The 27,656-nt window shown below is 34.8% G+C and overlaps 2 protein-coding genes across 2 annotated transcripts; both read right to left on the bottom strand.

The window, feature by feature from the left end:
• Nucleotides 1-1,781: 1,781 nt before the first annotated feature.
• On the bottom strand, nucleotides 1,782-27,294 carry ING3 (inhibitor of growth family member 3). Its single transcript, XM_054563844.1, has 12 exons — nucleotides 27,149-27,294; nucleotides 26,831-26,902; nucleotides 23,911-24,011; nucleotides 22,318-22,383; nucleotides 11,125-11,221; nucleotides 9,041-9,112; nucleotides 8,111-8,230; nucleotides 7,697-7,854; nucleotides 6,922-7,115; nucleotides 5,482-5,671; nucleotides 4,321-4,359; nucleotides 1,782-2,569 (listed from the first exon to the last, which is right to left on the bottom strand). The coding sequence occupies exons 1-12, from the start codon at nucleotides 27,174-27,176 to the stop codon at nucleotides 2,453-2,455; spliced, it is 1,254 nt and encodes a 417-aa protein (XP_054419819.1). The 5' UTR covers nucleotides 27,177-27,294; the 3' UTR covers nucleotides 1,782-2,452.
• Nucleotides 15,280-16,294, bottom strand: LOC129062810 (cytochrome c oxidase subunit NDUFA4-like). The gene is given in 2 exon segments (XM_054563845.1): nucleotides 15,280-16,094; nucleotides 16,097-16,294. Coding segments are annotated over 2 exon segments (246 nt in total). The 5' UTR covers nucleotides 16,235-16,294; the 3' UTR covers nucleotides 15,280-15,986.
• Nucleotides 27,295-27,656: the final 362 nt, after the last annotated feature.

Below are 27,656 nucleotides of genomic sequence, written 5' to 3'. Positions count from 1 at the left end.
GTGGAATTTGCTTTAAAGGAGAAGAGAACAAAAATCAACTGCCCTTAAAAAGAATAATTGTATGTTTATCAAACACTCAGCTTCATTTAGGCATTTAATTAAGCCATTTATTGCTTCAAGTGTGTCACCATGAACATTTTAATATACACTCCACATAAATAAGGCCTCAATTTATCACCACCTAAAAATTGTGAACCCACATTTGTATTGTTTTGTGCCACCAATTGTTACAAGAGTTTTGTACAACAAAGATTTGGAATGGGTATTTTATAATACCAAAAATGCTCATTATACCTCTTGGTGTAAATGTCACAAAGAGTAGTAATAGCTGGCCACATTTTTTCTTTTTTTTTTTTTGATGAGGTAGTTCCATGTCTGGCTATATGAAATATTAACAGGCTCTACCTATTATTAAATAATTGTCCAAAGTTTGGGTTTACTTCTTTATACACACATCATAAAATACTCAGTGTTTGAGTTTAAGATTTGTCGAAATGTTTTCTGAAGGATTTTGGTAAGTAGTGGAATTCACATATTGAAAAAGGCTGTAGCAGCTGAAAACAGGGATGTTCCTGACTCTGACAAGGAACTTTCTCTTAAAATAAGGCTGTATATAAGGCTTTTTCCTTTGACCAATTCCTATAATACAAATAAGTTTGGAAAAATCATTATATATAATTAGAACATTAAACAACACCACTAAGCATCTCCAGGCAACATGCTGATAAGCTAACTGAATACTACATTATATATTATTTCTTACAGGTTTATAAAATCTCCATGAAAATACTGAGTGTCACTAAATCATGACACTCATGATACTATGAAATCATGAGTACCCACAAATGAACGTAACTTAGCTTTATGGGTTGTCCAGTTATAAAATCAGACTGCAGCGGCTCAGAATGTGGAATGATGAAGCTGGAAGAGGCCTTTGAAATCCCCTAACCCATAACCTTTGGGTAGCATTGCATAGACTTCACAGTTTTCTGAATAAGTTCTGAGAGGCTCGTAAGTAGTTTTCATTAAAGCAAAAATCTGATGGACCCAGTAAGTTTTGATACAAAAAAAAAATAATAATAATGTATTTAAAAGCTTTAAGGATTTTTCTACCAACCAGACTTTATAGTATGCAAAATTTATAATTTAAATAGCACCTATAGAATAAAACCTTACAAGTGCTTTAGAGACTTCCTTTGCTAGCATCACCCTGGTTTAATAAGTCCCAGAGTGATTCAAAATTTGAATTAAATGTCATACCAATATATAGTAAAATAAAAAATAGACCTGAAGTTTAAGTTCCAATCCAGGGGGTCTCTTTACTTAAATTGGCCACAGTGCCTCAAGTCAAAACATCTATAACTGTTATTTTCATTTTATATGCCATAATTAGACTTATTTCATGTCTTTCCAACTGAAGGAAAAGCCAGAGAATGCTCTAAAAAAATACATTTGCATTTCAAATTTACATTAAAAACGTCTTTCCCTTATTTTCACTCACAAATTTCAAGCATTGTTAAAGAAATCACAGATTACACAGCTTTCTGTGTACTGGGTCTCTGTCCTTTTTTTACATTATGAAAATTGGAATCTAACTGGAATTAAGAAATTTTCATTATTAAGCATTTAAATTATAAATACAAGTAATTTTTTAAAAACTTTATTTTAACACCTAATACAATTCCAATTTTAAGGATTACTCGCACAAAAAAATAAACACATTTGGTATAAAAATGTATCACTTTAACACCCTTTCCCCTTCAGCCCCTCCCGTCCCACCCTCCTGAACTGCACTCTGTCTGGATGCAGAAACATATAAAGACTAATGGCACAGGTTAGTTTTTACCTACAGGAGTTTCTGTTTATGTACCCAGGTACTCTAGAGGACACCAGCTCACTTTATCACATGAACCATTTCCTTCAGCCTGCTGAATGTAGTTTCACAAAGAAACAAAGCTTATTATAAAGGCATTTAAAAAACCATTATCTTAAATTCTTCTTAGAAGCACTAACTTTTTTTTTGCAACCATTTATATACAGTGTTACATAACAGCTCTGGAGTACAGTACATGCAGCAGAACATACCTGTTGAATATAAAATACTTTTCTTAAAATCTTCATCGTTGGAATCGTTTGAAATCTAAATTATAGAATGCCCATTACTTTGAGAAAATGGCTGAGGAATACAAATGTCTGCATATGTTGGCCACTGAAATAATCCAAGGCTAACTGGAATAATATTCATAGCACACCAGGAGTGCATAAATAATTTACTTACATTATTAAAATACAACCCATAAAATTCAAATTCAAGATCTTACAGGATTGTCTATGTAAATCCTTTAAGTGGTTGCCTAGAAATGCATTGTTTCTTCTTTCTCTTTTCTTCTTTAAAGTCCTATATAAAATGTTGAGTTGATGTTTTTTTCTTTCTCAAATGAAATGACAACCTTTATTTGTGCCGACTGCCCCTTCTCTTCATTGCAGCAGTACACTGTGGACAGTACCATTTTCCTTTTGGTGCTTCTGTCAATCCAACACATCCATAATGGAACCATTCAATAGGGCACTGGAAAGTAAAATTGCGAAGAAATTGTTTTTAGTGCCCCTAAAGATTAGGGAGTATATTAACCTATGCCCAGCAGACTGAATATTAGTTAATGGAGAAAAAGTGTTTAGATCTAGTAGCTGATATACATATGACATGGTCCTACTGATAAGCTTCAGGGAAAGGAAATGAAGGCACAGAAAAATTATGCATTCTTTGTTCACTTTGAGATTCACGCAATCCTAAATAACTAAAATTTACTAATTTTACTTCTAAAATTACTTGAAGAGTAATTTCATTTTCACAAAATTGGAGAGTAAGTTGATATCAACTGTTTTTTTAAAGATTTTATGTATTTATTTTTAGAGAAAGGAGAAGGGAGGGAGAAAAAGAGAGAGAAACACCAATCACACGCCCCCACATGGAGACCTGGCCCACAACCCAGGCATGTGCCCTGATTGGGAATCAAACCAGCGACTTTTTGGTTGTTCGCAGGCCAGCGCTCAATCCACTGAGCCACACCAGTCAGGGCAAAACCAACTTTCAAAGACAAGAAGAAGTGAGATGGATCTCTTACATAGAAAGGAAAGGTATTTTAAAGATCTTGTTTAATATTCAGCTGTATTCTTTACCACATAGAGTGGAGTAAGCTACTTGTAACTAAAGACATAGAGGAATGCTCTGGCTTTCCTTTTGTATCCACCTAGATATGTAGAGGAAAAGCATTCTACTCAGCAAAATATTAGGCAGTTCTACACTTCCACAGAGAATCTTAGCATTCAGAAGAGTGTAACTGGGAATGAGAGAGATCAGGGTATGATGGGGTATTCACAAAAATCTCACTTGTCATTTTCACTAACTGCCCAGAAGACAGTTACCAATGCTGTTCTTGAAATGTGTGGGTAATACTGTTTTTGCAATAATCACAAATAGCCCATAAGCAATTCTTAAAAAGGAAGTAGATAGAGGGTCTGTCTTTCTCTATGTGAACAGGTTGTTGGGGCTGTCAGGTCAGAAGAAGCCCAAATTTTAATGTACCAAGCTAACACCGCTCAGTGTTCACATTGTTTAAAAATTTGAGTCTCTTAGTGTTAGCCTTAGGATCCTGACTTTACAGAGTAGGATTTCTATAGAGTTCAGAGTTGTTACGTCCTCTGGAGTAAAAGATGAACAAAAGAGCTACATGAAAATAGGGAGTGAAAATTACTAAACCACACGTTCTCAGTATTCAATAGAAGTGTATCTCTAACAAAAATTAAGCTTCCAAAAGAGAGAGCAATGTCAAATATCCTTTATTTTTTTATCAGAAGTGGCTTTCCTTAGCTGACACCTACAGTCTACAATAGGAAATACCACACTAATGGGAGGAAAACCATCTCATATTATATCCTCAGCATTCCCACACTTCACCTGAGCATCGTGCTTCTCGAAAGAATGTATTGTTTGGGGTTCTAATTCTTCACTGTGGTGAGTGAAGTAGATTCTAGTAAACACAATATTCTTTAGCAAAGGGGGAAGGGGTACTTCTAATTTTCATACACTGTAACACTTTTTGAGAAATATAGTGTGCATAAAACCCTAAAACTAGTTTTAAAAGTTAACACAGGGAATGAATTATGGGACACTATTCTATTTTAGAGAAGAAAATTCTGCATTAGTATGACATAATTAACATATCTGTTTTCTTAGACTAAGAGGCACAGTAAATGAAAATATTCAAGTGAATAATATGTGATGTTTTTCATTCTTAAATAGAAAAATTTAATACTTACATCTTGGTTATCACAGCCCACCATCTCGCCATAGGATACCTAGTTAAAAAAATTTAAATATTCTTATTATGACTATATGACAAGCACCTAAATCCAAATTAATTGTTTATGATACTGTTAGAGAAATACACTGAATATACAATTGTATTAAGAAACAGGGTATATAGATTTATACAGTTTATATATTTTTTCTAAAAGACTTTACAGGGGCATGGGGGAGATACATAGAAATTACATCCTCTTTGAAAGTCTGAAAGAACTTGCTCTGTAAATCACCTTTGTGGGTGGTTCCTTATGTAAAGATTTTAGGTTTCCTCTCTGGCTATTTACCTACTTAGGTTTTTATTTTTTTCTGTGTCATGTTAGGTCATTTATATTTTAGCAGTCAATGCTCCATTTCATTTAAACTTCTAAACTTATTACCTATTATACGTATATCATTCCTCATTGTCTTTTTGCTATTCATTACTAGCACTTTATAGCACAACTTCCCAATTCCTGAATTCACTGACGTTCTCAATGGACTTAATAATATCCCAGAAAGGGTTAACGATATGGCATACTTTCTATTCTCAGCACACGAACAAATAATTTCTATGGGCAATAGCTTTTTGGAGGACAGTCTGATTTCTCCCTCAAAGCTCTACACACATAGTTGAACAAATGCTAGATTTTATGGAGGGAAATCGTTGGTGAATCTGATTTTGCTCATTTGTAAGTTACCTACTTTTATCGCCAACATATTTACTTGATTTTCCTTTCTTAACTCAGGAATGGAATCAGTCAGCACCTTGATCTTGGACTACCCAGACCCTCGAACTGTGAGAAAATAAATTTCTGTTCTTGGAACCACCCAGTCTGTGGTATAGTACTATGGCAATATGAGCAGACTACGGTAATATGCACTTGGGATATACAGTAGTGGTACACCAAAATGTTTAATTACATGTTATAGCTGAGGGCTGAGGTAATGGATGACTTATGTGTAGCTTTATACTCTTTGTATTTATAACAAACATCATTTTTATAAGAAGCAGGAGAAACTTACAAAAAGGAAGGGTATTTTAACTGGAGTAAATATAGCACTTGAAAAAATAAAATTGTTCTCTTTTTCCTAGTTTATTCAGATTATACTTTTACAGACATATGCCAGACTTTTACCTGATTACAAATGCAATATCGTGGTTCATTTGGGTCATAAGTCCAATCAACCTGACTGTTTGAATCAGATTCCGGTACTACTGTTGTTTGTTGAGAGATCTCTTGTACAACGGTTGAAGATGAAGAACATGATGACAAGGAAGAGGAAGAGGAGGAGGATGATGACTGCTGGCTTGAAGATTTGTTGTTTCTGAAAAAAAAATAGTATCAGTTTTACTTGCTCAGCATCCAGAAGTTACCTGAGAATAACTCCTAAATAAAAGTGGAATGAAATGAAATCAATTGTATAAATTAATGTTTAAGACCAAATTAAAACAATCTGATAAAGAGGTTTAAAAGTACAGTCATTTAGAACAATAAAGCAACATTTTTCTAAATGACTTACTTTTGTAGTCTGGAGAATAAAGGTATTTAAAAAGAAATTTTTTCAAAGTATTTCAAAGTTTTTAAAATAATTTTTTAATCAGGTACTATTTACTACTGACATAAATTGTAGGTAACAGCTTTAAGAATTAGTATTAGTTATGGTTATCTTGTAGATATTCTTTGTATTTTTAAGCAAACTGAATACTCTTCATCAAAATCTAAAATACAAATACGTATACAAAAGCATTTGGTGAACGTAATCATGATCACCAAGCGATATGTGAATACTTACCTGTGTAGGACAGGAAATCAAGAATTTTAAAACTCAGAAGCAATTTACCATTATCTGTATGCTAATTAAATATTACAAGTAAAAAAATTATTCCCAGCAGTTATAATAAATTTGGGTCATTAATATGAATTAATTTTTTAATTACTTTGCACTTTTGTGGTAATTCTACATTGATCATTTTTTTAGGGATTTACTCACAAAAATAGAAAACAGTAAAAAAATTATAACACAATTATTAGGTATCTAATTTTTTTGGTCTAACATTTGAAATTTCTTTATGTATGGACACCTAGCATATGCAGGTACTTATCCTTAGAGTGTCATATACAAAGTCTAGGGATCATTTCATGATTTCAATTTTGGGGACATAAGACCAAGAATTAAGACAGCTTGTTCTTAATCAAAATGAAGAATCTCATTTAAAAACAAAAAATTTCCAGGATGTAATTTGTATTTTATGTATTAATTTACCTAAAACACATGCCAAAAAAAGTGTTTACAAATGAAGAAGGTCATAAAATGGTTTATCCTAATAAACAAAAGAAAGTAAAATTTATTAACAAACCCAATTTAAGACTCCAAAGAAATTAAAGACTCCTAACACTTTTTAAAGACTTCCCCCTTTCAAAGTACAGCAGTGTGGATGACAATGTTGTGTCCTGCACCTCTCCAAAGTGCATTCCGATCCCTCACAGGCTGCGTCTGTTAACATAAGAAAGCCCCGCGGGATGCCAAGCCAGGCTCCCACACTTGGTGAAGGTAAGTTCTCAGGTAAGACTTACTTGCTCTTTCTCCCACTTCGGGAGTCCGCTGCTGATGAACCAGCATTCTGTGTTAATGTAGTCATGAGTGCTGAAGAAGATGAATAGCCAGCTGTTTCCCTGGGCATTGAAAATTCTTTTCCCAGCTGAAAGTCATTATTTTTAAATGCTTCATAACTGGCTTTTAAACTTGATGTTCTTCGTCCTTCTTTCATCTTGAACAGACATTCGTTCATAGTATTAATATACATAAATTCATAGATTTTCTTTTTCAAGTGTTACTGTTTACAGCATTATTTTGGTTTAACCAATACTACTTTATTTTGTTTAAATCATTATTTTCATCATTGATATTTAAGCTATTTTATGTAAAGAATTAAAATCAGTTTTATAGTTATGAAGTAATTACAGGATTGGTAACTTAATGTAGAATACAGACAAACTGTAGAAGTGAATCAATTCAGGGCAACCTAAGTTCTGAGGCTGCAGAGAAAGCCAGGGAACAAGAGAGAACAAAAGGTTGTCCTAGCAGGTGCTGTGGATTATAGTCAAGAACATGGACATCATGAGCAATTCTTGTGAGAGGGAATCTGCATGAGATTGTATGAGTCTATATTTTTACTTTTCACAATCAATCAAGTAATTTCTGCATATTCATTTCATTAAATAAAATGTAGGATATCATAAAACTATGATTTAAAAATGAAACTACACAATTAAGAAAACCCTCTCTGTTCACATCCAGTTGTTTCTACTAGAGTTTGCCAATAATCAGGGCACAACCTCTGCCTTTTACCTGAGCTGTAGCTTGGACTGCTTGCGCTGCCGCCATGGTGATTGCCCCGGCACCAGTTCCTGACGAGAACGAGCCAATATTGTAGGATGCCAGAGGTTGGGAGGAGTTCACATTGTAAGCGTTGTTGGAAGAGGCCGTAGAATTATTGTTTCGACAACCTGTGTCGAATTAAAGAAGAAATAAAAATGGTCAGGGAGAACATGTTAGTGCATTTAAAATACATTATTTCTCACCACAGATATGATTATTAACTAAAAATTTTCATGTCATGTTTTTCCTTTTTCTTCTTTCCCCATATGTAGACTTTAACCAGGCACAGACACTATATGATTCAGTAATCCTGAATGCTTTCATTTCTCCTTATCTTAACATGAACAAATAAAGCAACTAGTCACATTTAAGAAATAAACTTACCTAATGTATTTTCCTTAGAGGCATCTGATGTTAGGGTAGATAGAAGAGCTTCAGATTTAAACTTTTTTTCAGGAATATGGTCTGTTGTTGCATGGTGAGAAGTTGGATTATACTTCCTTTCTGCATATAAATAAAAAATTCATGTGTTTTTAAACTGGAGAGAACTACGGACAAGTTATAATACTTCCATCTTGTTATAAACTGGTACATTTATAATCTGAGTTCCTCACAAAATACAGAACACTATGTTTTTTTAGAAGACAGGAGAAACAGCTCTCTGTGTCACAGGTTTTATCAAGAGCAGAATGCTCAGACATTTTATAAAAACAAACAAAATTCAGTAGCCAAGTATTAAAGATAACCCATGGTGCATTCACGGTTTCACATGGAGCATGACGGAAATTCTGTTTTGAAAACATTATCTACAATTTAGATAAGTTTTTAATCAACACTTCTTTCATGTCAAATTGATCTGTCAAAAAAAATGCAGAGAGTCATCAACCCAACCGGCTCACTGTTCATTTAGTCATTAAATGAAACTTTATTATATGCCAAACCAGTAGGCTAAGCACTGGAGAAAAACATAAAGAGCTCACCATCAAGTCGCTCATTGTTTGGCTCAGTTCTAACACTCCCCAGGGAGAACCAGTATTTGTACGTAAGAAGTACATACTATTAGTACCATACATTCTTCCACTATATGGACTCCAGAGTAAAACAAATTCCCTGTTCCCAAAATCAAACATGCTTTTCCCAAGTGAAGAAGAGAAGTCTGCCAATTAATTGCAATGAAAAATATATATCTAACAAAATAAAGGAAGAGAAAGACACTTATTTCTCAGTAAGTTGTATAGATCTAATAAAAGAGAATACATAGGTAATATGTTTTTAATTGTATTTAAAAATTTATTTGAACTAAACCAAACTTACTTTCTACTGGAGTATGTGAATGAGCATGGTGATTGTTCACTGGCTGTGAAGGAGTATCTAATTCCAAAGATCCTGAAAAAAAGGGTTGGGACACAGAGATTCACTGCCATTGACTGTCACCACAGACCTTTACATGTCATTCAAATACAGGGACTGTGCACCCTTACTCAGAAGAGGACTTGCAAACTCTGATGCATATGCCTGTATCATTTTAGTTAAACAGATTAGGTCACCACTGCCAATTTCACCCTGAGCCAATTCCATACATTCTATAAATAATAAGTAACCCATTTCTCAATATTCACCTTAAGTACAAAACAGTTCAAGACATGCTAATGTCTAATAAGGGAATTCACAACAGTAGATATTACATAAGTGAATGAATGGTAACTCCATTACTGCTAAGAGCTAAAAAACTCAACCTAGTTTTATTGAAGACTTTTCTATGGGAAATCCTAAAATATAAGGCAATGGTGCATTACCACATGAAAGAAAATTCTTTGATTATTAAAATAACGTAAGATAGTAAAAACTTCCTAAAGGAAATTAGAGATTTTGCTTGTGGAAAATGAAGCATAAAATCTCTACCGCCAAGCGTTAAAATACTTTTAAAGAATGTTTTGGGTTTATTTTGATCCCTTGAGATGAAATTGTGGCAGGGCATAGGGTGGAAGAGTTTTTATACTGGATCTGATTTAGTTTCATATGTCAGTGTCCTTATGAGGATGCTTCATGAACTTTCCTGCAGTACTGAATAGGCACGAATCATTGTTACAGCTATTATCAGCATTTCAAAAAAAAAAAAAAAAAATCAAAGCATCTGTAGGATATTTTATTTTGTCTCAGAATACTTATTATCTTTTCTTTTGATAGGGTTTCCCTGGAATATTAGATGATCATCTACAGTGATGGATCCATCCTGACTGGTGTGGCTCAGAAGGTTGGGAGCCATCTGGTAAACCGAAAGGTTGCCAGTTTGATTCCTGGTCAGGGCACATGCCTGGGTTGCAGGCGGGTACCTGGTTAGGGGCCTGTGAGAGGCAATGGATTGATGTTTCTCTCCCTCTCTTCCCCTCTCTCTAAAAATAAATAAATAAAATCTTTAAAAAAAATAAATAAAGTGATGGATCTACTTTTGAATACAAAATGCAACTATGGACACCAAGATAGATTCGTGCCTGGCAGCTTCTCTAGTTGACTTTCAGTGAGAGCACAAACAGAGATAAATTAACCTCACACTGTAAAGAAATCTTTCATATGTGTGTAGAAATAAGTACATGCTTTTGCTGTTGAAATACACCAAGAAAAAAAAAGACGTTTGAGCTCTTTAACCTAATTCTAGTAGAAATCAACCATAACACTACCTTGGTTCACTAACAGTGAGCTAATGCTTACTCTGCGTTTAGCACCACACTATATACTTTATGAGCATTACATATTTAGGTTGGAAGTGCTAAATTAGTTAAACAAAGCTCATATCTCCATTTTGGGGAAGGCTTCTTAGTTAAATCTAAGAATTGATATGGGTAAACTATAGCAAGGGATCAAATTGAGCCTGTCAAAGAAATACTATTAAAATGGCTTCCTGCTGATATAAGAAAGTTCAGAAAGACTTTTTTGAGAAAAAAAGTACTGTAGAACCCATTAAAATCTTCCTTAGTAACACAGTTGAGCAAAAGCCTTAAGACAGTTCTTAAGAAGAAATAATAACTTTTCTCAAAGTTTACTATTTATACAAAGCATAAACAGGACAAAGTCAATACACTTAACGACAGAAGGCTGATTTGTTTTTAGATGGTTATTTTTCTTTAAATCTTTGTTCTTATCACTCATCTTTCTAGCATATAGGCATATTTAAAAAATGAAATGACTTAATATGTAATTTTCATAGTGGGTGAATGAATATCTTATTGATCTCGCTCAGTTTCTATGACCCAAACGGTTCCAGCTGCCAAGGTTCCCAGCTCTTTGACCCGGTTGCCATCACTGAGCGAAGCGCAGGATCTGAGAAGCAAGTCCCTGTGGGTCTCAGTGATTGCACACATACTATCCAACATTAATGGAAAACTATAAATTTTACTTACGCCTCTCTAATATTTCTGTAATTCCAGCATTATCAGCTTCCAGCTCCATTTTAAACTTAGCCAGTTCCTGATCCAGCTTTCTCAAGTGTCGATCTACCTGTTTCAAAGAAAATCAAAGATAACCACCAAAATTTGGGACACTATTAAAGTGTCAGTGTAATGAAGAAATCTACATCTTTGTTTCTGTTAGTAAATCTGTTTTATATCTTCGAGCAGATCAATTAACGTACACCTCAGGTTTTTAATTTATAAAATGAAGATGCTGGCTAAATAATCTCTGAAGTCCCCTTTAATACATTTTAAGTTTTAAGAAAACAAAATTGCAATTTGTTAGAAAATGTTTGAAAAAAATGGGATAGAAAGACTAAAGCAAAGCTGACATTAGGGATTTGGAGGAGGAGGTGAGGCACAGAAAAAGGCTGGTAAGTTTTCGTAGTATGCCCTGGATTAGTGTGAGCCTAACCTCGCTCTACTTATAACAAGGCCATCCACACTGCCACACCACAATCACAGTTACTTAGAAGAGTAATGAAAGACCCTCAGTCCACAAACAAAGAAGCTACTCTATTCTATATGAACATTTCTCTGAGGCAGGAAAGTGGACCATTATACTTGTAAACATTTATGTAAAGAGCTGAAACAAAAGGGTTGTTTAGCCAGAAAACTCCATTCCCCAAAGAGCCTAGTTAAAATGATTTGACTGTAAAACTACTGCCCTTGTAAAGGTAGCAAATTTTATGTTCTCATTCACCTAGAGACCCTTCTGACTGATTTCAGAAAATGATGACACCTCAAACTAGCAAGAAGTCTTAATTTTTAAGCTTAATATTAAAAATTTTTTAATTTACTCTTTTTAAAGGAAAAATGACTTTAATAAACCAAGAAATATGTTGCAGCATGGCAAAAAATGAATGTTTTAAGTTTTGAAGTGAAACAAAAAAATCATGAAATCTTTGAAAAAATTCATGTTATATTACTGACATCTTTTTTCAAACTCTAATTTTGCACAGAATCTGTTGTAATTAAGAATCACTTTCTTAAAAATATCAAAATGTCTATGATACATTACAAGAGCAAAAAATTTAAATAAGAATTTCAATGAAATAATATGTATCTAAAATAAGGGATGGAGAGAAAAGTAGCAAAAGGTAACATGTGCTCTAGATGCCAAGTAATGTACTTGGTGCCTTAGATGGTCTATCTTTTCTAGCCTTCCCTCTAATCTTTTGAGATAGGTTATTACTGTTTCCATTTCATAAAAAGAAACTAAGTCTCACAGCTGTTGAGTGGCATGCCCAAAGTCAATAGCTAATGCATTATGGAAATGCAGTTTAACTCTGATCTAACTGTAGTAACTTGTGCTTCACCATTTATACCTAACATTGCCCTCTAAACTTGTATATGCATAACCCAATTGTTTCTCTTTTAACTCAGAGTAATATAATTCAAATAGAAAATATAGGAATATTGTCTTATTACTTATATTTTATATATTAACAGAAACAATTAGGATGTTGGTTTGTGATTTTTCAATAATTTAAAGCCCAATTTCCCTCCATCTTCACACAAAAGTTATTTTTCAGAGCTTGGCAAGAGTTGTAATTACAATATTTAAAATCCTACAGGGTCACACATTATGGACATTTGCTCCTATTCAAAGAACCTGCAGGTAACTGAGCATCCTTTAAAGGACCCTCCCTTCCAAAAATTAAGTATGAACACAGACCTCAGTTATTCAAGAATATATTTTACATTGTCAAAATTTAATCTCAAGGGAAATCAGAAAAATACTCACATTTGAATTTCAAGACAACTTAATGTACTGAACATACTCCACCACCCTTCTTATCTACTATTACACTTCTAATAAATATTAAGTTCTTACTACGTGCTTGGCGCTGGGTTACATGAAGGATACACAAAGTATGAGAGAATTTCTGCCTTCAAAGTAATTAGAATTTAGCTAACAAATTAAGATTTATATACAATTTTTAATATAATAAAGGTTTAAAGTATATCTATGCCTTAGATGTAACAAATAAGCAACAGTTGAAAAAGGGTCAGAAGTAGCACTTAAAAGAAAAAAATATAACATTGGGTAGTATAGACATAAAGGAAGCATGAATGTGTTAGTGAAGAATGGACTGTATTCAAATAGACAGAAAAAGGAGTAATAATTAATGTAAAGAGACAGGAAGACAAACAGTATCCTTACAGAAAAAGACAGGAGAGTATAGTGTGGCCTGTAGTAGGTATGTCGAATTTACTAGAATCTCAGTTGGAGAGTGGGGTTACAGTAAGATGAAGACATCATCACACCCCAACTCCACCCTGTAGTGAAAAATTGCTTTCTTATATTAAAGACAGTACTGATAAGGTTTATTACACCTGAAAACATCGGAAATAATGAGAATTTCCTCTACTACATAGCTTAAAAACAGTGTAACCCAAAGAATTAATAACTCTAAAAAACAAATTCATAACTAAAATAAACACACAGAGAAAAGTCTTAACCACAGTGTTGTGGGCAGCTTTGTAAGACACTTACAATCATTCCCACCTCCTGATATGTAAGAGAGATTACGAACTGATTAATAGTATAAGCAATTATTAGTCAATGGGAATTAATTCTTAGATTCACCATTGTTACATTAAATCAGGTTAGAAGTTGGAAGATAAGTGAAACACAATATTTAACCTAAGCTACAAAGCACCAGGATACTTAAACAGTATTAAACAGCCACAGCAAAAGCTTAATTGAACTTGACTGTAATCTATAAAGTGCATTCCCTCCATGTACATGATTCTGAATGGTTAAAGTATCTATTCTAGCTGATCACCATAATGGCCTCACAGGTTACAGACAAATCAAGGCCCTAAGTTACCCAACCCCTGCACACATACCTGACCCCTTGAGATTGATTTACGGCAGAAAGCGGGCACTGATCCAACTGAGATTTTCCATTGACCACAGATTCCTAACACAAAGCTGACCACAGAGTCTGATTATTGATTTGTTGCCCACTTAATGTCAATAAATGCTAGCCACAAAAGTTTCCTTTAACTCTAAAATCATACCCTATAACCCCAGATCATCAGTGCTTTAAGTTTAAAATTATCATCATTTTTCTGACCTCTTCAGGGACCAAGGAAATTCTCTCAGTATTATTTAAGATATTCATGATCATAAAGATACGTAAGTCACACTTGGCTCCTATGCATGAAACAAAAAATCCTCATTCTTTAACATTTTTGCATACAGTTGTAATTCTTTATTCTCTTTTGACTCTCCAAGTGTTCTAATACTCAAATTTTCATGTGTCGCAAATGGACCCAAACTGAACTAAAGGCATATAGCTTTTGAAAAGTTTCTACATGATTTATGGTTCCTAATACAGTCAAATTCTAATATTTAGATGTCTAACTTACCCTTTTGGAATGAGCACTCAGTCTAGAAGGTTCTAAGCTGAAATCCATGGCAATAAGAGATAAATTTCTATCCATGAAAAGATCAGGTAATAGTGAATAAGAAGGGTATATTGGGGATGAAAAAGGAACCATGATGGTAAAGTATTTCTCTGACAAGGCATGATAATGATTCTTTCCATCTCTGAATTATATTTAAACTAGATGAAAATTTGGTCTATCTTTAGGCTGAATCAAATAACTTGAGTCCTTAGCACATAAACTACATCTAATCATCTTCCTAAAAGACAGTAAGGACAGGAGACAAATCAAAAGGTCAAACTTGCATAATACATTTCTTTAATTAGGGTAGAGGATGAAGAATTCTCAAATTTATAGGTAAAATGTTGGCCTGAAATAAAATCGTCTCAGGAATATGCCAGGATATAAAAAAGAAGCAGGTTCAAGGGTATTAGGCACTGTAACAGACTGCTAAAATCAGTCACGCATTAACTAAAAGTTCAAATTTTATCAGCGTATACATAAATCAACTTTATTAGGTATTGCAATCTAACATAGCCTAATGACAGTGACATCTGGCTGAGGAACACAAATAAGTGTATAATGATTATGAGTATCAGGATTCTAGAAGGAAATCATTGTAACAGAAGATTTTTTTTTCTGTTAGTCAAATTTCTCTACAACACTACCAAAATAAATCTTTAGTTTGTTCTAGTCAACCCTAATTCCACAAAGTTCTTCCTTTGTTATTTACTCAGTCCAGTCTCTTTTCTTAAATGAAGTTATAAGTACAGTGCAGGTCATAGGAATAAAAAGTTTACTACTGGTTTTAAAAGTAAACAAAATAGTCAATGAAAAATAATGTAATAAAATATCATGCTATAGTAAAACACTGAAGGGCAAAATCAAACATGATTATTGACTAAATTGTTATATCTTAAAATCTGTCAAAATATTACATGCTTACTTAAAATTACCATAAAATATGTTTAAGCAAAGGCATCCATCAATCTCTCCTAAGGTGTATTTCACTCCTCTGTTCAGAATCCTTCACTGGCCTCTCATTGCTTTTAGAATAAAAATCACACTGCTCCACTGACTTGCAAGGCCCTGCGTGTGCTGGCTCCTGCCTGCTTCCTCTCACACGCTCCTCCTTTCTCACTGTACTTCAACCACGCTGGCCATTTTCCTGGTTCACTCCGTCAAGCCCTTTTCCACCTCAGACTTTGCATTTGAAATCATCTACTTGAAACGTTTTTCTCTAAGGTCTTCTTTTCTTTTTAATTTCCAAACATTAATCAGTGCAAACCCCAACAGGACACACCAACATGATCTCGTGCATTTGCAGGGGAAATATTTCCTGGTTAAGTGGAAAGTTGTGTGGATGACTTCTGGAAGACCTTCATTCCAAGCAGCTTTATAGTGAAACATTTCATTTAGAACTCCAGACCTTCTCTCTTCAGTCTGCTGTAATCGACATTCACAGAGTAGAACTTACATTGCTCATTGGGACCCAGCTTGTTCCAGGGTTCTGGGTTATTTTTTTGTCCTAACAGACATCTGAATTGAACAATGCCAAGCGCATGACAGACAGCACTGCCCCAGGACCTCCAGTTCCAATAAACACAAAGAAGGGGCTCAAGCTTGGATGCTTCTTGGCCTGACTGATGATCTGACAGAGCATGGTTGCGACACAGGGCCCGGAAGCAGAGAAAAAGAAAACTGGACGGCCTGGGAGCAGGCAGTGTGCCGAGGACGACCGGACGTCCCTCTTTAAGCTTTTCCCAGGGCTGGCTCTTTCTCATTTTCCGAGTACCCCCTCCACGGTCCCCTCCTGAGACTACATCCATCCTAACTACACTCTTAATGGCTTCCCCTAGTCACTCCTTCTTTTCCCTCTCTCCACCATGTTTATAACCTTCACAGCACTTAGGAATATCTAAAGTAATCTTTATTTACTAGTTTGCTTATATTCTTTCCCTACCTGTGTCATTACTGCCCACCTGGCACCAGTACCTGCTCATAGCTGGAGGTCTATAAATATTTGCTCAATGAAAGTTATACTTGCTCACTATGTAGAATTTAATCAGTGCAAGTAGCACTGTCTACTGGGTGAATGATCTATGAATAAAAAGTACTGTAGTTTTGCACTTACACTATGTCCCATCTACTCACCTTTCAAGTACATAGCATTCTAAGCTCTCAAATGTTAAATGTTACCTGAACTTAACTTCCCTTTAATGTTTATAAAAACTTTCACTTGGATGTTTACTGTTGATTATTTTGGGTAGTAGAACTAATTTGAGATGGTAAACGCATTTAGTGACCTCCCTATTGTACAAGTCAATGATTCCCTTGTTTGATTGCAATTACTTGTGAGACTAATAAAGTAAATTTCCTGGCCTCAAGCATAAAGTGTTCAAATACCATAAGCCACACCGGCAATACAGTGCGGCACACAAAGCACAAACATTCCAGGAGGATGTATAATTGGTGTTAACATTTTAATAATTTGTATTTGTGATAAGTAATGCTAGTTTTCATTTATGTAAGTAATGTCAAATCTGTAAATTTGCCCCTTAAATAAACTTCATTTAAAAATTTACTTGGTAAATACATGTACAGGTGCTATGGAAATATTGTAAAACCTTAAAGGTGGAATGCAAATGATTGAAGTTTGTAAAAATACTGTGTTAGATCACCTCAAAATAGTCTTCTTTGTCCTTTCATGCACCATTCAAATAATATATTGTGCCAGGCTCTGAGGGTACAGAATGATTTAGAACCTCACCTACCCGCAGCAGCCCTGGTTGCAGCTAATATTTTTTACTTTACAAAAACAATAAAATAGACCCTGGCCAGTGTGGCTCAACTGGTTGGAACATCATCCCATAGACTAAAAGGTCACAGGTTTGATTCCCAGTAGGGGCGCATTCCCGGGTTTCGGGTTCCCCATCCTGGAGCACACAAGAGGCAAGAGATTGATGTTTCTCTTCCACACCTATGTTTCCCACCCCTCTCTAAAAATTAATAAGCATGTCCTTGGATGAGGGTAAAATAACAATAATAATAATAATAAATAATAAACTAACATTTTCTTGGGAGTGAGTTAACTGGATATTCAGTATTGTCTTTACTTTGTATAGTAAGGTCCAATAACTTAAAAAAATTTTTTTCTTCTATTGATTCCAGAGAGAGCGGAAGAACAGGACAAAGAGGACAAGAAACATCAATGCGAGAGAGAAACATCCACCGATTGCCTCTTGCATGCGCCCTGACTGGAGACAAAACCCACAACCCAGGCAATATGCCCCAACCAGGAATCAAACCTGTGACCTCTCAGTTTGTGAGATGACCCCCAACCAAGCCGCATCGGCCAGAGCAAGGTCCAATATCGTTTAACAAATGTTTTATTATAGTTTAAAAGGAACCTTTCTAAAAATAAAGGAATTTAGAAAAGCAAACAATGTCTATGTAATGTATAATTATTAAGGGGAAGATATTTTTTATTTAAGGCCTTCAAAACATATACATCACAGTGAATTTTAATATTTTTTAAAAATGTCCCTTTTGCTGAAGGCACATCTATAAATCCTGTTTTAGAAGAACTTTCAAAATGAGCTTATGTATCAAAGAAGGATGTCTATCCCAACTAATGAAACTAATAAAATTGAGAGCAATTTAAAAAGGACACTGAAAATATCTGAGCAAAGACATGGATCATAAGATTGTTTGGTCTCTGAAAATGCTTCCATAAAGGAAACTAAACTTTGCTGATATTACTTTCATTTTTCCTGGTTTAAAGTCATACTTTGAAAAGAAGTGGCTACTTGCACTGCAGTCTACCAAACAAATCTCAGCATACTAAAATGTAACTCTATTACTTTTTAAGAGGTTATCAGCCAACTAAAGTATATTTGACCCCAACAATGACACCATTGAACTCTACCTATCCCTAAGATTCATATCTTAGGAGTCACAGTACTGCTCCTTTTTCTCCATCAACTTATCCAGGTGATTTTGTTTAACAAATATTTATTGAGGAGTAACTATGAAGACGCAGACACAGAAAAACATAGTTGTTGACATTTATAGCATGGAAAAGATAAACACACCAGCAAAAGGTAAACAAATGACTATAACATAATTCGAGTAATAATAAACTCATGTGGTTAACAATGACTTGGAGGCTGGCACAATTCCGTGGAGGGGTAGGGCAAGGCACAAAGTGCTAATTAGCTACTCAGTATGCATGTTCTCCTTCCTTACTGACAGCACCCCCATACATGGGCTGGCAGTGTGCCAGGTTAAACAACTTTTCTCAGCGTCCTTTGCAGCAGGAAGTCAGTAGATGAGACTTCCAGGAAGGCTCTTTACAGGAGCTGACTGAACCGTATGTAAAATGTGCCCTTTTGAGTAATCCCCTACTGCAGTTCTTCTACTTGCCTAGAAGGGGGAACAGACTGGAAACAGCCTGGGACACTGATGATGCTGGAGCTGCCATGCAAGCCCTGGTTTATCTCCTCTAACAGTCATTTTACATGAAATACAAAAAAAAAAAAAAAATACATCTTTTGTTTAAATCACTACTGTGCAGCTTTTTTGTTAGAAGCTGTTAAATCTTTTCTAGATATAAATGACACAAATACCAAGATTATTTAGATGACTTTAATAAATAAGCAATGCCTGTGTAGGATTATAAAGATAAAGTTTACCAAGAAAACATGAAAAGGAAAGGCACTCCTCGCCAATTTTTACTTTTTAAAGTACTTGGACAATGGCAGGCTGAAGTGGAGAGGAAGGGATGATGAAATGGACATACTTAGAGAGTAAAATGAACAAAACATGGTGATTGACTGAATGTGGGGAAGTTAGGGAGATGGAGGGAAGCTTTCAGTTATTCCGATGTGAATGACTAGGAGGTCGGTGTTTCTCCTGAGATTAAGAAAGAAAATGAGTGTGTGCAGCGGGGTGGGCACTGAGAGAGAGTGAGAGGAGAAAAAGGAGAGGCTATGAATTAAGATTTAATACATGGAGTCCCAGGGCCTAGGAACTCTCAGATAAGATGAACAGACTTAGAAGAAAAATATGAGCTTAAGGAATAATTAATGTATAATTGTCAAAACTAAGTGAACACTTGGAAAGGTAATGGAGGAATGTTTTTCAACTTGGGTGGTGTGAGTGGGCACAAAGGAGAAAAAACAGGCATTTTTAATTTACAGTAATATAAACAAGTCTTCACCATGTGGCATTTGGTCTTCCTGGTGTCTGGAATTGGGGGAACTGATGGGAAGAGAGTTACCTCTACATACTAAGAAAGAACCTGAATAGAGTAGGACACAGTATAGGTCAAACACCAAACCCTGAGGAACAGCCACCATTACAAGTGATATTCAGGAAGGAAGAGAAAGGCCACAAAGGTGAGAGGATAATACTGATGATTAGTATTAAGTCTCAAAGAAGAATGGAGTTTTATATTACGAATATGATGGTCACCTGAAGCAGCAATGGAATATTAAAAAAGGAAGGAGAGAAGGGAAAAAAAAGTGAAAAGGGAGCAGAGGAGGAAGGAGAAAAGCGAAGGCGAGGAAAAGAATAAAGAGAATAAAAAAGGCACTGCTAGGAATACTGGGGGAAGGGGAAAAAAACAGGTTCACCATGCCAGAGCTGAAAAAGAAGTGGCTTCAAGGAAGAAAAAATGTCAGTTAGAGAAATGAGATGGAATGAGGATTTAAAGAAGGAGCGAGTGAGTGCCTATCTGCTAAGCTTAGAGCATCACATATACATGTGGTAACTCCTCCTTTACGGTACAAATTAACAGTGCTATTTCACAGGTAAGGAAAATGAGATTCCAGGATTAAATAGCTTTTCCAAAGTCCTGCTATCAATGAAGCAGCTGAGCTCATGTCTGTATAGATCTGTTATAACACCTGTTTTTATTACATTCTACAAAATTATATCACCTTTTATTACCTCACTCTCTAGGTAAATAATCTATCCCCCACAAAGAATTTAATTTTCACTTTCTTTCTGAGTGAAATGCTCTCCCCTTAATATAATACCTAATCCAGACCCCTGAGCCTCTGAATAAATTCTATTCAAAACTTTTCTCATACCCTCCAAGAAATCAACAGTAATTCCTTACAGCTTAGTTCAGTCTTTTACTAGATATGCCTTAATACTCAACTGCCTTAATTTTTATTTGTTATATGTTTCTATTCAGGCTCTTCACTTTACTTTTGTGGACATGTCTTCCCAACTAGTCTCCCTTATAGACAGGAGCTATTTGTAGTATTTTCTCTTTATTCCTCTATTATACCCAGGTAATCTCCATTTTATCAAGCACAGAATGGATGAACACTTTGGTTCGTTAGTGACAGATGGATGCACGTGCAAACACACACATTTAAAAAGTATATATTTATCTCATACATATTTTTCTAAATGCATGAATTATTTTTAATAAAGGTATGAAAAAAATCAAAATAACAAAATATAAACAAAACAGAATAGAACCAAAGACCTAATATGATTTAAAAAGCAAGTAGTCTTTAAATAAAGATTGGCACATACAGTCATTAAATATGAGGAAGAATGTTACTAAAAGAAATTAGGTTCAAATAACAATGTCTTTTTCTATGTTTATAAACATTAATTCAAGATGAAAACAATTAAGAACTTTTTTTCATTCCACAATAAATTAAGCTACGCCCCCTCTACCTATTCTGAAAAAATTTAGTTTTCAGAATAATTGTAAGAAAAACAAGCCTAGGTTATTAAAACCATAAAATATTTTCACTATATAAAAACAACTAAACATTTTTCTATGGCTTTAGAAAAATGTTTTCTAGTTTTGTATAAGTATTTACAATGTACACTATATATGGTGTGCATCTTTTTTCTGTGTATTGCTTACCAATGATAACTAAATTTACATGTACTTGTTCAGTAGTAACATTGTGTCCAGACAAGAATATAAAATAAGATATAAAATCTAAATGGTAAAGTTCACCGAAAGTGAACATTCGTTTTCAGCTTCAACTTGCTTTGAGGCAAAACCAGAAATGAGTATTACTTAAAGCAGCTAATTTAGAAGATGCTTTACACAAAAAAGAGCACCATATTTATACCAGCTTAAGAAATATTGCATATACCTGCCTTCTTAGTGATTTCAATCTTTTACAAGCATTGCTGTTGCAAAAAATGTTTTAAAAAGTTTATTTAATCTACTGTTTCCCATTTTTGACACCTAAGCCAGTTGTGTACTGTCTACTGACATCACTGAATACAGTTGAGAACGATCTATTAACACTGATTCAAGTGATTCTCTTCTTCATTCTAACTGAACTACAAAAAACTCTTGTCAACACAGTAGTATTATGTGTATTTTACCACAGAAACAATCTCAATACGATTTATCACAAAAGTAAACATACTACCTTAAGAAAGATTACTAAAATAAAGCTAAAACCAATTCTTGCTTTTATTTATATATATATATATATATATATATACATATATATATAAAAACATCAAATACAATTCGAAAGCAATGTAGATTTGTTTAAAATGTAAGGATCTTGACCTATAAATTAACACTGTGGACTCTTCCACAAAGAAACCAAATAGACACTGAACTTTCAAATTGAATGTTTTAATGTTAAATGTTTAGTCTGTTCTTCCCATTACATTTAAATAAGCCAATAAAATTTAAAATAACCATAATTCAAGTATTTATGGCATAGCATACACATTAATTTTACTTACCAAATCATATATCTGGTTTGCCAACTGTACCTTCTCATCTGCATCTTCCAAAGCTTTATAGTAATCCTAAATAAAAACATTTTCATTTCAAGAATAAATTAATAATCTTAAAATTATCATACCTTGTTATCACTCAGTCATCCTAAATAAGCAATAAAAATTCAGTTAAGGAAAGGGTGGAGATAAGATAGGATTAGAAATTATGCACAATGGCCAAGAATCCAAGAAAGATATTCAGAATTCCTAGAAAAGATATAAATAAAATAAATACTATTCCAAGTCTAGCCTCCATGCTAGTAAAATATGAGCTAACGAATAATCTTTAAAAAAAAATTTTTTTTTAAGATTTGTCTAATTTGTAAAGAACATTTAAGGTCTCCACTTTTAACACTTTTTTTTTTTGGTTTAATTTTTTTTTAACTTATTTATTTTTTCAAATACACTTATCTCTGCCTTCCCCCCACTACTTTCCCTTGCCCCCTCTCCCCTTTCCCTAAAACTTCTTAATGAAAGTACAACTACTGAAAAAAAAAAAATATGTCCTGCATGTCCCTATTTTCCAATTGTTCTACAACTCTCATTTTAAGTTAGATATTAATTCATACAATTTAACCTATACTTTAGATTTCTCCTCAGTATAAATGAAATTGTTTTAAAAAAGTGGATTCTATAAATTTCCATGGAGTATTAGACTTTTCAGAGTATATCCAAGCTGTATTACACCAAAAACAATAGGTAAAAGGCATAACAAATGATTTTAGTATGTATATATGTTATGTCTATATTCAAACAAACCTACATCTCCAGGTATCCCCTAAACCAGGACCAATTGTCATAAATTCCAAAATTTTTTCTCTTAACAGAAATTATCACCTCCCATGTGGTAAAATAAATGATACAAATACTCTAACCTTGTAGGTATGAAACTTATTAGTTGATTCTTGAACAACTCTATGAAGGTTGGGGCTAGGGGAGCCATTATTACTACGAAATATTAAAGGACCCGTCCAATGTCAGAGAACTAAATGGCAGTCATGACCAAAGCCAGGTGTCTTAAGTAGTTCTTCTACTGTATCCCAGAAAAACTAGATCATACCTTTAAAGCAAACCTTAGAGGGAGAGCTGATATCCATTCTAATCTGAAAGATAACTTTAAGTACTATATAACTAATTAAAAACTCAAAGGCTTCTTTATTTCTAGGCCTAACTCATGTATGAATTTAGAATTTTAAACTAAAAGATTTTTTAAGGATCCTTTCAGCTGCTAAGATTCTGTGCTGTGATTCCACCTATTTAGGTATCTAACAATATAAAAACTATGCTTCAAGGTTTGCTAATTAAAAATGTGTTTTTTATGGTTCTGTGATTCTCTAGTAAAAGTCACTAATTATGAAATAATTTTTACATTACCAAAGTGTTTCAATGATTAAAAATTCCTACACCTGAAGCTCTAAAACACAACAAATTATTTAAATTCTAAGGAGCGCATGAACATTTCCCCTCATTTTGATATCGAGAAAACTATTTAATTTTAAAATATCTTTCTGAGAGAGTCCCACTTTTAACTAACAAATCCCAGAGTTTTGAACATACTTTTTTGATGGATGCCATTTGTTCTTCTCTCCACTCTGGTTTATTTTTCTTTGCATTCATAAAGAATTCACTGACTCTTTGTTCTAGTTGATCCATTGCATCTATAACATAATAAAAACATTTCATATTTAGATGGCTAAATTCATACAATGAATATACATTCTTGATTTGGGAAAAAAACAAAAACGGGTATCTGACAACATACACTCCTTCACTTGGCCACTAACTTAAATATGTCATGTGTTAATTCTGTAAATGTATCATACCTTAATTACCTTAGTAAAAAAATAAAGTTACAATTTTCCCTACTGATAACTTATTTTTGTTATTTCAAAACTATTTCCAATAGTCAAAGTAGTCAACAACACAAGCTCTGTACTATAGTTTCTGCACAGTACAGCCTTGAGGTCAAAAGCTAATGCTATTAAATCAGCCAAACGTGTCAAAACTCGGTTTCTTATTATAAGTATCTGTAGATATTTTCACATTTCTTTTATTAAGAAAAAGTGACAAAAAGTTATTACCATATGGCCTTGAACACATGATCACCTCATATCATGATTATAAGCAGTAAATACAATCACTTGTTCACTAAATAGATTGTATTATTTATTCTAGGTAAATTTTTTTCTAAATGAGTGTCATGAATAGCCACCTCATTTCATGACTGCCAAAAAAGGAAAAATAAACAAAAGGGATTTCGTTGCCTTGTAAATTTAAGAAAACTTTTTTACTATATCCTTCAAAATTCTGGAGATTTTCAGTGAGAGGTCTCACAGTTAATTTTTTAAAAGAATTTTCCTTTGTTTAAATAAGCATTTCCAAATTTATTTGCTAACCAGGTCTGTTTTGTGAATCCATGATACCTATTAACTTTAGAAAATTCTAATTATTATTTAAAAAATACAAGTATAAAGACCTCTAATTTGTATAATGCAAGTCCAAATTACGAGAGAATTTAAAATTTGTAATGATAATAAAAAAGCATAAGATAAGCAACTCCTTATTCAATGCCTACTTTGTATCAGGTACTATATGTTCTAATTTATCTGTATTATTTTAATCTCAGATGATTTTCATTTTATAGACAATGAAAACCCCTCAGAAGTGGTATTGAGGTCAAGGTCAATGGATAAGTCAGTAAAGCCCTAAAATGAACTCAGATCTGACATCAAAATCTGTGCTCGAGAACCTATAGACAACACTACTACTTTAGCAAATCTTTAGCATTTCGAGTATGTTAAAGTTAAAATAAACTTTGTGAGCAGGCTGGAGAAACACGTAATTCAGACTTCCATACCACCATACACTGAATAAAAGAGGGTGGCTTTCATATATCACCTGTATTCTATGCCATATGAAACTGACAATAGCCTGAGAAGACCATATTCCTAAATAATGGGCATGGAAATGTGTGTGGTGGTGGTGGGGCAGAAAAGCAAGGCAGAGAAAAGAACAGATTCTTAGCCACCTCAAGACTCCTACAGTCTGGAATGTCTGGTTCTCTGATCTCTTTTCATGATACTCCTTTCCTCCCTATCACCCCCTAAAATCCAGATCTTCCTTCACCCGTACTTTTGTAAGAAGAAAATTTGGCACCGCTAGAAACATTTTATGTATAGCCTACATACAGCTTGAATAAATGAGATTAAGAAAAATATCATCTGCAGATATACCACATGAAGGCTAGTCATTAATATTATTTAAGTAATTTTACTAAAGAGTATCTACATTTCTCCAAAGGAAGAGACACATGGCCAAAAAAGGTACACGTGATTATTTATTTTCATTGTGTATCATATAATTTATTTCACATTCTTAATTTTTAATATAGTATCTATATGAAATAGTAAACATTTTATATTCACTTCACAGAGGGGGAAGGTTTGTGAGGTTCTCTCAAAACATAATGAACATAAATTTGGTACTCATCATTGTTTTTTTGTTTGTTTTTTAAAGATATTATTTATTTTTAAAGAGACAGGAGGGGAGGGAGAAAGAGGAGAGAAACATCAATGTGCGAGAGAAACACTGATTGCCGATAGGTTGCCTCTCTATACCCTCAAGCCAGTACCTGGCCCACAGCCCTGGCATGTACCCTGACCGGAATGGAACCTGCAACCCTTTGGTCTGCAGGATGATGCGAAACCACAGAGCTAACACCAGTCCGAGCACTGCTTTCTTTTAAGTGTAATTTTGCTCTAAATATTTAACCTTATCTCCAAAGGTACTTTCTGAATCATAAACCCTTTTAATAAACTTCACAGAAAAAAAAAGCATATAAACAAAATACTGCTCTATGAATGAGCAAGGTTAATTTTGGGAAAAAAGTCACCAAATTACCAAGCTATCACTAACAGAGGAAGAACCAAAAATTTTATTATGGTAGACAACAAGCTATTTCCCTCATTCATTTTGACTAACAAAATACCATGCTGTTGACAACTAAGAATATATTCTATGATGTGTAATTTTTCAAACTTGAAAAAATACCGACATATAATCCGTGCTTCTATGTTTTCTGCTCTTGAAAAATTTTGATTAGGATGAACTTCAACAAAAGCATAAATGTTAAAATCTATGTTCAATACATAAAGGCTCAAAGTCAAAATTTTAACATTTATGCTGATGTGCACTAAAACATGCATCTACATTCTCAAGGAGGGTATAGGAAATTCTATTGCGCAGTCCCAAATTCAAGAAAAAAATCACACAGGCGCTCTAATGTCTCCTCTTGTCAAAGCCAGGAGAAAAGTAGAGTGGGAGGCAAGAAGCAGGATTTGGCATTGAGAATTCTTTTTGACAATTCCTATGCACTAGTCAGTGAGCAGGAGGAGAGTCAAATAGTAGAAGCGCTGGAGTCGATGTCAAGTCTGGCACTGAACGTGTGCAGCGAACAAGGGCAAACGCGCCGACTTACTCTGCACCTGCAGGTCCATCTCGCGCATCTCCGTGAAGCGGTCCCGCAGGTCCATTGGAAGCTGCTCAATCACTGTCAAAGGGAGAGTCCGTCAGAGGGGCGGGGCCAACGGCGAAAGTACGCGCCTACGTCACTGCGTGCGTGCGTGCGTCGGGGGGGTCGAAGGAGCCGGCAACCCAGAGCGAGGCTGCCAGTTACCGTGAGAAAGAAACATCCCCCGCTTACCCCCTCCCTCCCGCCATCCCGCCAGCCCGTCCACTCGCGCTCTCGCCCGCCCGCAGGTCCCACAGAGTGTCCCCGCCAGCGCCGCCCACTTACTTTCGAGATAGTCCTCTAGGTACAACATCGCGGCCTTTAGCTCTTAGAGGACGAGGGGATCCAGGGGTTTATTTGTGTCACTCGCTGTCGCCGGAGTTTTGTCCCTTCCAATATGGCGCCTCTGCTAGCAGCGCCCGCTCGGCTTCGGCGGAAAAAAAAAAAAAAAAAAGAAAAAAAACCCCCACTTTGGCGCCTGACGGCGCTTGCCTCACTGCCGCCCGGAGCTGTCATTGGTTAGCTGAAGTAGTGACGTAAGCCGACCGGAGCCCGTTCCCGCGCCGTTGTGGGAAGTGTAGTTCTATCCCCTTTGCAGCAAGAGTTAATACCCTGGCAGTTTTTCAATGGGAAACTACAAATACCAGGCGCCATGGGGCGGGCTGCGCAACGGAATCTGAAATGCGGTGCCTCTGTTTATTTGTTGATTTTTGTCCAGGGAATGACGGGAATTGTATGCGCCTACGTAACAACTAGGAACAACTTTTCACCTGTTCTTACTGCTGTGATTACA

This window comes from Pteronotus mesoamericanus, unplaced genomic scaffold (genome assembly GCF_021234165.1).
Source record: "Pteronotus mesoamericanus isolate MK-2021 breed Mesoamerican mustached bat unplaced genomic scaffold, CSHL_Meso_final scaffold_85, whole genome shotgun sequence".
Classification (NCBI taxonomy): domain Eukaryota; kingdom Metazoa; phylum Chordata; class Mammalia; order Chiroptera; family Mormoopidae; genus Pteronotus; species Pteronotus mesoamericanus.
The sequence above is the reverse complement of the archived record's forward strand: the minus strand, read 5'-3'. Positions and strand labels throughout refer to the sequence as shown.

What these genes read in the sequence shown, in the direction of transcription:
- ING3 (XM_054563844.1), bottom strand. Translation starts at nt 27,176, where the DNA reads ATGTTGTACCTAGAGGACTATCTCGAAA. An exon ending in CAAACCAGATATATGATTTG is followed by an intron (nt 11,222 to 22,317) that starts GTAAGTAAAATT and finishes TCTTTGAAACAG; the next exon opens with GTAGATCGACACTTGAGAAA. An exon ending in TTCACATACTCCAGTAGAAA is followed by an intron (nt 8,231 to 9,040) that starts GTAAGTTTGGTT and finishes ATTTATATGCAG; the next exon opens with AAAGGAAGTATAATCCAACT.